Source organism: Podarcis filfolensis (assembly GCF_964270895.1).
Source record: "Podarcis filfolensis genome assembly, chromosome: 6".
Lineage (NCBI taxonomy): Eukaryota > Metazoa > Chordata > Lepidosauria > Squamata > Lacertidae > Podarcis > Podarcis filfolensis.
In genome coordinates, this window is record NC_139609.1 from 34,101,279 (window position 1) to 34,114,764 (window position 13,486).

At 38.3% G+C, this 13,486-nt stretch overlaps 1 protein-coding gene across 42 annotated transcripts in view; it reads left to right on the plus strand.

Moving 5' to 3' along the window:
* Positions 1–13,486, plus strand: part of FUBP1 (far upstream element binding protein 1) — a 31,395-nt gene that overhangs the window by 2,988 nt on the left and 14,921 nt on the right. For 23 of the 42 annotated variants that reach the window (XR_014549711.1, XR_014549718.1, XR_014549719.1 and 20 more), the window contains exons 2-12: positions 1,408–1,498; positions 2,268–2,330; positions 3,137–3,178; positions 9,223–9,262; positions 11,130–11,179; positions 11,268–11,339; positions 11,575–11,632; positions 12,115–12,277; positions 12,364–12,462; positions 12,545–12,646; positions 13,346–13,448. Coding sequence is in view for 25 of the 42 variants with exons in the window: in XM_083620960.1 (XP_083477086.1) it covers positions 1,408–1,498; positions 2,268–2,330; positions 3,137–3,178; positions 9,223–9,262; positions 11,130–11,179; positions 11,268–11,339; positions 11,575–11,632; positions 12,115–12,277; positions 12,364–12,462; positions 12,545–12,646; positions 13,346–13,448 (883 nt within the window). In the remaining 17 variants the exon portion in view is untranslated. The remainder of the gene's footprint in view (positions 1–1,407; positions 1,499–2,267; positions 2,331–3,136; positions 3,179–9,222; positions 9,263–11,129; positions 11,180–11,267; positions 11,340–11,574; positions 11,633–12,114; positions 12,278–12,363; positions 12,463–12,544; positions 12,647–13,345; positions 13,449–13,486) is intronic. The other 19 variants (XR_014549712.1, XR_014549713.1, XR_014549714.1 and 16 more) reach the window with 1 other exon arrangement.

Below are 13,486 nucleotides of genomic sequence, written 5' to 3' on the forward strand. Positions count from 1 at the left end.
ATCTAAACACCCTGGCAGCCTGGCATTGGTGGATATGTTCCTTTAGGTATTTTGGTGATGAGCTGCTTAGAGTTGAAAAGATAGGCATCAGCACTTTGAATTGTGTTTTGAAGTGAATAAACCGCTAATGTAACTCTTAGAATCACTGTGGTGTCATTCCGTCTATCCAGTAAAGAGAGAGAGAGCAGCTACATTCTGCCCTAACTTAAGTTTCTGGATTGTCTTCAAGGGATAGAACCATGCACGGCGCATTACAGTAACCCAGTCAGTAGGTCACCAGAGCATGGGTCACTATGGTCAGACTATCCATGTCCAGGAACAGTTATAGCTTTTAAAAAGACACTTTGTGTCGCTCATGCTACCTGTGCCTCTTGTGACAATGCTAGATCAAAGAATACCCCGAAATTGCATCTCTTCTTTCAAGGAGAATGTAGCACAGGCTAGTTACAGGTAAGTAGCCGTGTTGGTCTGCCATAGTCAAAACAAAACAAAAAAATTTTTCTTTCCAGTAGCACCTTAAAGACCAACTAAGTTAGTTCTTGGTATGAGCTTTCGTGTGCAGGTATCTGACGAAGTGTGCATGCACACGAAAGCTCATACCAAGAACTAACTTAGTTGGTCTTTAAGGTGCTACTGGAAAGAAAAAATTTTTTGTTTTGTTGTAGCACAGGCTGTATACCTAAGTCTCCAGACATGGGCATATACAAATCAGAGTTTTATCTTGTCAGTGTTCAACTGCAGTTTATTAGCCACCATCAATCCCATACTTAAATCCAAGCACTGATCTAAGCACATGCACTGCTTGATATTTCAAAAGGATCTTCGCTGACATTAACCTTTGGAAGATTTACTGCAATTACTATATGAAGTATCTATACACTGGCTTGGGGCCAGTTTACACCTTGGAGAAGGAGGAGCATTTATAACACTGCACTTTGACTTTAGACAGGCACCCTCACTATATTGTTTTAAAAGCCAATTCCCTTTAAATTAATCATTTGGGCAAAATAGCAAGCAATTCACTGTTAGCTTCTATATGGTATGCGGTTCTATAAGAAATTGCTTGCGTGTTTGTGCCTGACACAAGCAAGCACACTAACTTCTGATAACATAATTGGTTGCTGTTGTATTTCAACACTTGCATGTCTGATTCTTCCAGTTAAGCTGACACCAGTTCTTCTCTTAATATAAAGGTTTGCCCTGATCTTCAAATGGTGGCCTCCCAGAGCAAAAATCATAGTTAGACAACTTGTGTTTAGTGTAATTTAATGCTTGACAACATATTAATGTATGATGTAAGGTATCTGTTACAGCAAGTGTAAAAAAAATCATTCTTTGACACATTACTTTTTACAACATAGTAAAAAAAAAAAAGACTTGATATGCTTGCCTTTGCTTTTCTTTCAGATTGCAGCAAAAATTGGAAATGAATCTGGAACATCTGTGAATTCAAATGATTACAGTTATGGAGGACAAAAAAGACCTCTTGAAGATGGAGGTATGCTGTCAATCAGTATATAAGATGCTAATATATTCAATTCTAAAAATTATAAACTGATAGTGTGTGTGTGAGTGCATGAGTTAGTTTAGCCTTTCTGCATTACTTTAATCATGGTTATTGGTTAGAAGGTAGAATAGTCCATCTTCAACATGGATATGATCTTTTAGACATAACTAAAAACCTAAGGTAGGTAAAATATGTATTATTTAAAATGCATCAGAAGCACAGTGTTGAAATATTTGTGACAGAGGATTAACAGCTCCTCTAATTTATATGGAGAATGCTCATTTGTTAATCTTTTTCAAACCTGGTGGTTTGGTATATAAGTTACATTGTGCAGGCACAACATTTTAAAATGTAGTTATTTCATTAAAAAGACAAGCATTGAAATATATGGAGAAATGTCTTCCTCTAACTTGCTTGAACCTTTTGTTTGTTTTTAAAACATGTTACTGAAATGTGTAGCATTTTTTAATTTTAAAAAGCTTTTGTGGGCTTAACAGGGTTTAATATGTTTATCTTCTAAAAGCAAAGCATTGTGTAATATTTTTTTTAATTCATGAAGACAGTTTCTGACCTTGGAGGAGAATGTAGGTTTTGATGGATTATAATTTTGTTTACAGAAAATTTCTAAGGCTCTTGACAAGGAGTACTTGTGTACTTTATTAAAGTGCCTTTTATTATTAGTGAGGTTTTTAATATTCAAAAATGAGCTAATGATGCTTCAAATGATGTATGTAATGTATTCTTTTTATTTTATGTGTAGATGGCTCTTGGACAAGTCCGAGCAGTACAACACACTGGGAGGGAATGCCCTCTCCTTTTAAAGGCAGGAATTTTTATTTATTACCTGTGTTTAGTATGTAAACGTGAAATGAACTAGTGGATCTTTTGAAATGGATGACACAAATATTTCTTGGAATATGTGTCTGACTTTTACTGCACTTAATAATGGTGGTTCATCATATATTCCTGAATATGGGGTGGGACGGAAACATTTGAGGTAATTTTTATCAGATATCAGTTATTTACGACTTTCACTCATACTAAACGGATTTGGATGGTAGTGATGGTAGTGGCTTTGAATCTGCTGTTTTGACGTCTTATGCCGTGAAATTTTCAGTATTTGGTTAGGAAGTCTGTATGACAGTTCCCAGATTGAGATTGTATTGCTATGTGTTGGTTGAATCTTAAATTTTGATTTTCTATTTAGTATTGTGGTCGTTGTCAGATATAATTGTAAAATGATTATTTCTCACAATGGTGGTCTTTTCAGTTTTTGTTACAGAAGCATCATTAGCTTTAGTGTCAAATTACTAATAATACAGCTAAATGTTTGTTAGTTATGTTTTAGTGACCTGGACATCCGTAATAGTGTGTTTAAACCTGCGTGCCTTATTAAACCTTGAACAGTTTATCTGATAAATGGAAGTACTTTGCATTTTTCCCCCCTGACTATACTAACCAAGTGTTAAACATATAAGATTTTTCCTTGTTTAGATGACCTATTCCCTGAAATTTCAAAAACATGCTAAAATGCATTGGACAAGTTGCATTTTGCACTTCTGGAACAACCATTTATTTAAATTGCCTATCTTTGTGACAAAAAACATTTAAAAAATCTTACTTTTGCAGATCAACCAGAGCCTAAGAAAGTTGCTCCTCCAAATAATGATTGTAAGTATGTTTTTACCTTGTGGTCAGCTCTTAAGTGTACTTGTCAAAGCAAGTGTTTAGTATTCTATTCTATACATAATTATGATATACCAGTGTTTATGTGCTCATAGTGGTTGAGTTCATGCAGCAGAGTTGCTGGGTGGTCTTGTGCCTCTATCCCTAGAAGCAGTAATTAGATCTGCAATACAAACCACTTTTGAAACTGCACCACATGTGTTGTATATAGGGATTCTGTTTGTGGGAGAGCTATCTTAAATAGGAGTGGAAGGAGTCTTTCTGAATCGGTCAGTATTTGATTTTTAAAAACAGAATATTCATATTAATAAAAGGAATATAGTTTTGAAATGAACCAAACGTTAGATAGTTAAAAAGTGGTAGCTGGCAGGGTTTTTTACTCAGGAAGATATGCTGTAATGAGTCAGAACATGTATCCATAGAACAGTATTGTCTTTAGTAACTGTCAGTGGCTGCCCCCAAGGCTTTAGGCAGTAGTTTTTTCCTACTATTGAGATACCATGGGTCTGCTGCTGAGCTTTGGCCCTTACCTCCCTTTAAAAAAAAACACAACCACTGTATGTATTTATTTAATAAAATCTATACACCATTTGATTGTTTAGAAAACTCAAAAACAGTTTACAAAAGCTAAAACAGTAAAATCAAGAAAAATCTACTACCTTACTTTAAGTTAAAATACAAAAGTTAAAATGCTGAAACAGAATAAAACTCCCTCAGATTTCTAAGCATCTGGGTGAACTTCTCTAAACAGGAATCATTTTAGCAAGCACTGAAAAGAATACAATGAAGACGCCTTCTTGATCTCAATAGGCAGGGAGTTCCAAAGTGTACGCACTGCCTCACTAAGCCTGATCAAGTTCATACAAATGCAGAACAGATATTATGTGGCATCTGTATTAGTGTCAATTCTGCCGATCAAAGCGATCAAGAGGACACATGTTGGGTAGGGCAATCTCGTAAGTAAACTGGTCCCAAGTGATAGTAACACCTTGAACTTGACCCGGTAGCAAATTGACAACCAGGGCAGATCTCTCACCACAGGTGTTATATGCTGACAAGTCATTATACACTAAACTGTAGCTTCTGTATCAAGCACAAAGGAAACCCCACATAGAGCACGTTGCAATAATCCAGTCTTGGAAGTAACCAACACGTGAGAAGTGAACATAGCATTTGAGCAGTCGTCATGAAGTGATGCAAAAGACAAGCCAGGAGACAGATGTACACTTTCCATAGACAGATTGTTTGTGAGCTGCTAATCCAACATTTTATTACCGCTTTTCAGTTTGTAGCAGCCTTTTATGTAGAAGAGGAAATATGGGAAAGGACATTCTATAGTTTTCTATTATCCCTCTTGAGGATATTTTCTTGCTCAATCCTATCTTCTAATCATGTTTTATATCTTGTTGGGCCCAAATATCCAGTGTAAAAAGGTTAAAAGTAAATTTAGGCAGCGGGTTGGATTCAGTGTTGCATCAGAAGTTTGTTTGCGCAAGGTGCCTCTGCATGATTTTCACATATTCTCACATCACACCTTTCTCCTTGGAAAGGTTTTTTTGAGGAGATGCAGGGACCTGTAACAGGGAAGGGATTGAAAGCCCTTTTTTTGTGGACAGATGTCAGCTTCTGCAATGTTTGGTCAAAAGCAATGGGGTGGCTGCTTACATGGATTTGGAAGGAGACTTATCTGAGTTCTGTTTTTAAATATGCTGCTGCTTTTAATAGAAAACCCCAAATAGAAAAATATGTAAAAATTTCAACAGGAAATTTCTTACTGCATAATTGGTTTCATTATAAGCCTGCAGACTTGTTTAGAGTTCAATTATAAAAATCTGAACTGGTTAAGTAAGGTTACATTTTTAATGGGTTATAGAATGTTGTAGCCCATTAAAAATGTTATAGAATGGGTTATAGAATGTTGTAGGAGGGGATGTGGGTGGCGCTGTGGGTAAAACCTCAGTGCCTAGGGCTTGCTGATCGCATGGTCGGCAGTTCGAATCCCCGCGGTGGGGTGAGTTCCCGTCTTTCGGTCCCAGCTCCTGCCCACTTAGCAGTTCGAAAGCACCCTTAAGTGCAAGTAGATAAATAGGTACCGCTTTATAGCGGGAAGGTAAACGGCGTTTCCGTGTGCTGCGCTGGTGCTGGCTCGCCAGAGCAGCTTCGTCACGCTGGCCACGTGACCCGGAAGTGTCTCCGGACAGCGCTGGCCCCCGGCCTCTTAAGTGAGATGGGCGCACAACCCTAGAGTCAGACACGACTGGCCCGTACGGGCAGGGGTGCCTCAGAATGTTGTAGATACTGCAGCATGTTCTTTCAATGCATTTGAAATGTGTGCTTCCCATCATGTTTAGAAATACCTCCCATAATAATTGGTTAACACTATGCTGAACTTAACTAGCAATGTACCCAATGAGACAAGTTGTTAAAAGGCATTATAGTATAATCCCATGCCTTGCCTTGTTGTCTGCTGCTTATAATAGAGAATACAGATATTAAAGCTTATTGAGCAGCTAGGTTCTTTAATGGTGCTTGGGAGACAGGTAGCAATATATGGCTGCAGCATAAAAGGATTGAGCACAGTATCTAGTTGGGGCAAGACGTAGGTTCAGAGTATGGTTTGCATCAATTTGAATTTGTGTATGCACAGTAGGTCTTTGATTTGCCACTCTGCTGTGGAATTTAGAGCAGGTTTCTCATATGTGTAGCATTATGAAGGAGAGGGGTGTGGTGAATTTACTAAAAACCATTTTTCCTTTTATTTTTGCCTTCTGAAAGACCAGATAGTTACTTTGGAAATATTTTGTTAGATCCAAAAGCTTCCTTCTTTGTGTGGAAGATGTCTTCTGCTCACTGGAGGACTGTTTTATACTTCATTCCAAAGAGCTCTGTAAGAAAAGTGAAACAACTATGTTCTTACACTTAACCTTTACAGAAGTATCGGTGGAAAGGCATTAGTTTATATTTTCCTATTGTTAATAGTTCATTGTTCCAACCCATAGTTGCAATTATTGTATAGAGCAGCACATCTTTTGGTGTGTGAGAAATGCAGTCTGGAAGCCTGATAAGCACATTAATTAGTCATTCATCAAGGCGTCTCTATCTGTTGGTTAATATTGTGAAATGCACAGAAGTAAAAGCAGCCTAATGTAAAAGTGTTGAGAAACTTTTTTTTAGTACAGTGTTTCTCAAACTTGGGTCCCCAACTGGTGAGCTTGTGGATAGTAGCGTGTTCTGGGGGTCAGGGGAAGCTCGGGCTTGGGGGGGGGAATAAAAATTTTTTTCTTTATTTCCCCCCCAAAAAACTAGGTGCACCCTATGGGCCGGTGCGCCCTATAGGGCGAAAAATACGGTACATAATTACAAACATCACAGAAGTCATAAACAATAAATAAAATCACATCAAAATGTACACAACCAAATGGAAACAATTTCCATGTAAATCATAAGATCTAAAGCTAAAGATACAATAATAATATTAATAACTGCAAGAAGCTCTCTCAACCCGCCCCCCCCTGTAAACAATATTCCAGCCCAAGAATCTGTTCAACAGTTTTTGTAGCTGGAGTCAGTCAGCACTCCACTCTCCCAGGCCAGATGGGAAAAGGCCAGCAAGGCAGGGTCGAGGGCTGACAGCCAAGATTCTTATTTAAAACAACACAGATAAAAATTAAAAGAGGAACCCTCTGCTGAGCAGCAGCTGCAGTCCTTCTGAAGCCTGTCAAGCCCCGCCCCAAGCCAGGTGGAAAGAGGCCCTCAGCAGGCAGTCCTCTTGGGAGCAGCAGCATTCTTTAAGAGCCCGTCAGACTACAACTCCCATCATCCCTATGCCTGCTATAAACACTCAAATGTTGTAAGTTCCCTTGTAGGACAGTGTTTCGGCTCCATGATCATCTTGGTTGCCCTTTCTTGAAACTTCCAGCTCTGCAATACCCCTTTGTAGTTGTGATGATCAGAACTTTCTTTTGAATTTTTATACCCTGCCTTTCAGCCAAATGATATATGGCATACATATGCATTATAACCAAAATAAGCATATAAAAACAAAACAGTTAACACTTTAGGTCATCATGAAAACATACAAACAGCAGCAGGAACAATAAAAACCCCACAGTGCATCTCACCTCTGGCCTCAAGGAAGGTGAACAGGTACGCACTATTCCAAGTGCATTTGAATTGAAGGCATTGCAATATGGGCTGGTAATGATTTCTAGAATGGAGCTTGCCTTTTTCACAGACCGGAGTCAACAATTTGATGTTATGCAAACCTGGCTGCCTCACTTCTCCAGGTCATTTATGAACAAGTATAAAGTGCAAGTCCCAGGATTCATCCTTGAGAGACCACACTTTATGGAACCATCCCATTTATTCCTCAGAAATCCGCCATTCACCTTCCATACAGTAGCGGACAGGTGCCACAATCCTCTAGAACAGATTTTGGGAGTCAGGAAGGGAAATAATTGAAAACTCGATATACTGAATGTTTGCTGTGATCTTTCAAGGCATACAGGATCTCCTTTTACTTTTTTGGAGCCCTAGATTTTAAACAGTTGAATATGGACCCTATCAATAATATGCGTAACAAAAAAAGAAAGTTACTATTGGTAAGGAGCAAAATACAAAATAATAATGGGTTGTATCCAGCACTACACCAGCAGAGTTCTGCTTGCTCAACTGACTTCCCCTGCCTCTTCTCTCACCTGTGCCCTACAATCTGTTCTGGAGGGTTCTCCAACCTCCTGGAGAAGGTTTTTAGGGTTGGGGTGCATTGTGGACTACAGGGGAGGAGTGCCATTGTGCGAGTGAACTAGCAGCATTAAAAACAACCCAAAGTATTACAGCTGGAAAGGCTAGCAATAACAAATTAAATCCAATGCTGCTATTACAGGAAGTATCAGCTGCTGTTAAAAAAAAACAAAAACCAAGGGAAGGTAATTCTATCCAATGCAGTGGCATCAGGGTTCCACACTGGCATAACAGGACTTAGTTTTCCTATCTTCTGCCCCATCCATCTGCTCCAGTGGGTTCCCCAAACTCTGGAGCTGATCTTGTGGAAGGGAACAGGAGAGGGACGTTTTCTTGCTAACACTGCAATATCTTGTGCTAGTGAAGCTGCAGTGTTGGATAGAGCCAGTGATATTCTGTTACTAAAGTGGCAAGCCACATGCAACTCGTACCCCTTGCTTCAAAAGAGAGTGGGAGATAGGACTTTGGGTTGGTGATTGTTCATACCTAAGTACATATAGTGTGCTACCCCAACACAAAGAAAATCCTAATGCGTGTTTATTGACTACTTATTCATTGGGATAGGAGAAGAAACCTTAAAGGTGAAGGCAAAAATGTTCTGCCCACTGAAGAGACAAGTTCCATTGATCTTACTTCATAATAATGCGCTGTATAAGGGTAGGGAGAGAGGGGGGAAGTTTTACATAAGAGTAGGAAAAACAGTGAGCTTGGTCCTTGCTCTCCTATCCTTGTATTCTTGACCTAATTCATTTCTTCTCAGTTTGTAGCAATCTATAATTTGTCTTTACTTTCTGGCTGGCAGATTATGTCTGTTTTCCATGCATACCAGGGTTTGATATTGATTTGCAATCCAGATATACCTTGTGAAGCCTCAGTCATAGTTTGCTTCTCAGCTATCAGCAGAGTTGGAAGGAAATGGTTACACTGGGCATACGACAGGACAAAAACCTAAGCCTATGTCTCATTCTAGGCTTGTTCAATCATCAATTCATGGTTTGGTTCTCTGTCTGACCTCAACTATTGTACCCAGTGCTGTATTTCCCCCGTGTGAGATAATTATAGTGCCGTCTTACCCACCTCTATCTGTTGAGTTCAGTGAGGATTACTCCCACTACATGAGTTTAGGATTGTAATTGTAGTTGTGATACTTTGGGTTGAATGGGCGAGATGAAAAAAGTTAATATATATGCAAATTGTTCATATGGTAGGCTGTGTGTTGCACCCGTTGTCATTTATTCCAGAGCATTTAATGGAATTAAAATATTTATCGTATATATTTATTTTAGCCTTTGGAAATCAGATGCCACCCATGCATCAGCAACAGAGGTAGGATACTTTTTTCTGATTCTTCTAAGATGTAACTGTTCATATTGACTTCTCCCAAAAATTTATAAAAGTAGTAGTAGTAGTAGTAGTAGTAGTAATAATAATAATAATAATAATAATAATAATAATAATAATTTATTATTTATACCCCGCCCATCTGGCTGGGCCTCCCCAGCCACTCTGGGCGGCTTCCATAAAAACCAAAAATACAGTAAAATATCACACGTTAAAAACTTCCCTGAACAGGGCTGCCTTAAGATGCCTTCTGAATGTCAGGTAGTTGTTTATCGCTTTGACATCTGCTGGAAGGGCGTTCCACAGGGCGGGCGCCACTACCGAGAAGGCCCTCTGCCTGGTTCCCTGTAGCTTTGCTTCTCGCAATGAGGGAACCGCCAGAAGGCCCTCGGCGCTGGACCTCAGCATCCGGGCAGAACGATGGGGGTGGAGACGCTCCTTCAGGTATACTGGACCGAGGCCGTTTAGGGCTTTAAAGGTCAGCACCAACACTTTGAATTGTGCTCGGAAAAGTACTTCAAAATTGCATATAACAATCCCAAGCAGGAATGACTCCAGTATGTTAATTCATCGACTTTGCAAATTTAATTTGTCCCTTTTGAATAGACCTAAAAACTGCCAGGAAATTTGGATCTGGTGTAACTTTACACCAGTTTAACTTGCATCAGCTTGCTTTATTTCAGCTAATGTGTATAGTATTACTCCCTTACAGTTGGTATATTTGTGCTTATTACATACCTCTAAGCAAGCATTGTACAGGATTGGATGCTTAGCTGTGTGAGCTACAAATCTGAGCCTTCAAGGCATATTTTAGAAACAGGCAACTGATTAATAATGTAGCATGTGTGTGTGGTTTCTTAGAGTAACCATGCCACTTTCCAAAAAGTATGATTTTTAAAAATATGCCATCCATATTAAACCAACGTTCTCTTACTGCCTTCAGCTAAAATTGAATCAGGATGTTATTCATTACTTTGATGGCAATGTAAGCAAATCTGTCATTGCTACTCAAATCTCTTTGAAAATAAGATGCCAGTCAGTTCAGCATGACAGAGAAATCATTGCCTCTTTCAAAATAGCTTGGATCAGTAAAGGTGTTACTATGTTTAAGGACAAGAAATAAGGCTTAAATCAGCTTGATAGGGTTCGTTTGAAAAGGTAAACGAAAAGAACGTGTTCATTAGTGAATTTCCTCCTGCATTGTAGGATAGATCATGCATGTAGCTTTATTACATTTCCCCAATCTTTTCTTTCTCTTTACATATGCTTTTCATATATTTGCTGTTATTTGTGACTTCTGTATTTAAATTAAAAGTAGACTGGGCTATTTTCTATTTATGTGGACTCAGAGGCATCTCCACCTGACCATGTTTTCTCCTGCATCCCCAGCAAATGGTCACAAATTGTCCATTGCTGTTCTTGTGTGAGCAGAATAGCTCTCCACTCACACAGTGGGGCTTAACCTTCCTCTCCTTCCTCCTACATGCCCCCAAATCTGCTCTTGCATGTTGGGGAAAACCAGAGTAAATTTTAGAGGCATGTAGGGGGATGCAGGATGGAGAAGAGCAAGGTAAAATCCTGTTGCATAAGTGGAAGTCCTCTTGTGCAAACCTCTGCCTTAAATCACATGTAGTGATTATGAAATTCAAATCTATGCAAAGTATTGATATTATTGTACCTATTCATTTAAAATAATTGGCTACTGATAAAATTACTATCATTTGTAGGCTTGCAAAACTACAAATCTGGCAAAGAAAAAAAAACTAATAGGAACTAGATAACACAATATAATTCTGAAGTTTATTGAGAGAATTCCAAGCAAGGTGCAGTATAGTTTTTGTTATTTTTTCAGGTCTGTAATGACAGAAGAATACAAAGTTCCTGATGGAATGGTTGGATTCAGTAAGTAGTGTAACCTTGCTATAAAGTAATTAAAATATACTGAGTGCAATTCGTGCAATAATTCTGGTTTGTTTGTCCATTTTTCAAGTAATTGGCAGAGGAGGAGAACAGATTTCTCGCATACAGCAAGAATCTGGATGCAAAATACAGATTGCACCTGGTAACTATTTCATTTCCTGTTCTATTAATGAAAAGTATGGAACACAAGCAAGTAATGTTATTTTCCACTCTTTAGGAGAAACTATTTTGGGAACAAGTAATGGGTTAAAATTTGGATACATTATGGACAATTGATTTTGAGTACCTTTTGAATGTGTAATTCAGTTAATGCATAATTGCTAGCTACTGATTTCTTTCTTTAGTAGTATTAATTCTGTACTATTTCCATTTTATAGATAGTGGTGGCATGCCTGAAAGATCTTGCATGTTAACTGGAACCCCAGAGTCAGTACAGTAAGTGTTCGCTTAAAACTTTCAAATAGACTGATGTGTTTTTAATTATGGTTCTGTATGTTAAAGAGCATAGTGTGCTATGTCAGAAATTACTTTCTGGTGTCCTAGGTGAAGAATGATCATTGTTTAGGCATGGCTAAACTTGTATAGTTTGAGGTTTCCCCCTAGGTATATCCAGTACATTTTAACCTACCTTTCTCTTATCTGCACTATTCTGCAGATCTTCATGTTCTGTGTTTTCGATCATCTGCATGCCCTGCCTTTTTCTTTTTGCATCCGTGCTGCTTATACTCAATGACATGTTTCTTGTCCTCCTTCCTAAATGGAAGTGCTGTGGGCACTGTAAAGAGTCACAGATTTTCATTTACTGTTAAGCAGATTACTTGCTTTTCTAGTTAGCCATCACCCATTTTACTCTGCTGTTTGTTCCAGTTATGTTTTCCCCCAGTCTTGCCACTATTATAAATTGTATATTTTTCAAGGTCTGCAAAGAGATTACTTGATCAGATAGTTGAAAAAGGAAGGCCTACGCCAGGATTCCATCATGGGGATGGTCCAGGAAATGCAGTCCAGGAAATTATGATTCCAGCTAGCAAAGCAGGATTAGTTATTGGAAAAGGTGGAGAGACAATAAAGCAACTTCAGGTAAGCTGAAAAAAATTAATTTGTGGGCAAATGCATTAAAGTACTAAATTTGCATGATCTGTACAGATTACTTTTGTTGAATATAGGAGAGAGCTGGTGTAAAAATGGTAATGATTCAAGATGGACCACAGAACACTGGAGCAGACAAACCTCTTAGAATCACAGGAGATCCTTACAAAGTTCAAGTAAGATGATATTTTAATTTTAAAAAATAATGTTCCTTTATATAATGTTCCTGCATCTGAATTGTACCTCATTCTCTTTTAGCAAGCCAAGGAAATGGTTTTGGACCTAATTCGTGATCAAGGTGGTTTTAGAGAGGTGCGCAATGAATATGGCTCAAGAATAGGAGGAAATGAAGGATTAGATGTGAGTATAATGAGAACATTTTATGAAATGTGTCTTTTTCAGAGCACTTCTTTTTCTTCAAATTAGAATAAAGGGCAGGAAAGTATGTAATGAGATGCTTGTATATACTATTAATGTATTTTTTATTTTATTTTTAGCGATTGCTTTCCCCCCTATGTTTTTAGCTGTTTCTGTTTTAGCTGTATGCCGCCTTGATTCTTCCAGGAGAAAGGACAGGATATAAATAAAAAGAATAATAACAGATTTTCATTTTATTTTTTGACCCTTATAAACTTAGCGATGAACTTCTTGGCAATTATTGAACTATTTCTCTAAAACATAATGGTTATGTTACTTATGGGTTGTATTAAATATTTTGTTAGAAAAATAGCTTGGAAAGGTTTACAGCAGGCTTCCTCAACCTCGGCCCTCCAGATGTTTTGAGACTACAATTCCCATCATTCCTTACTAGTCCTGCTAGTTAGGGATCATGGGAGTTGTGGGCCAAAAACATTTGGAGGGCCGAGGTTGAGGAAGCCTGGTGTACAGCTATTAAATTTCCTACTGTTTTCTGACCTTTTGTTAACCTAATCCTCTTCACGGCGGCTTTATTGTGGGTTGCTTGTATGTTTGAGATGTGTCAAAAGTAGTGACCTAAACCTAGATAAATACTTTTGATTGCTTTGAAACATTTGCTGAAAATTTGTTTTGTTTCTTCAGGTACCAATTCCAAGATTTGCAGTTGGTATTGTAATTGGAAGAAATGGAGAAATGATTAAAAAGATACAGAATGATGCTGGTGTGAGGATACAGTTCAAACCAGGTGAACTGCCTATATGTACATGACATAAAATTCAGAGG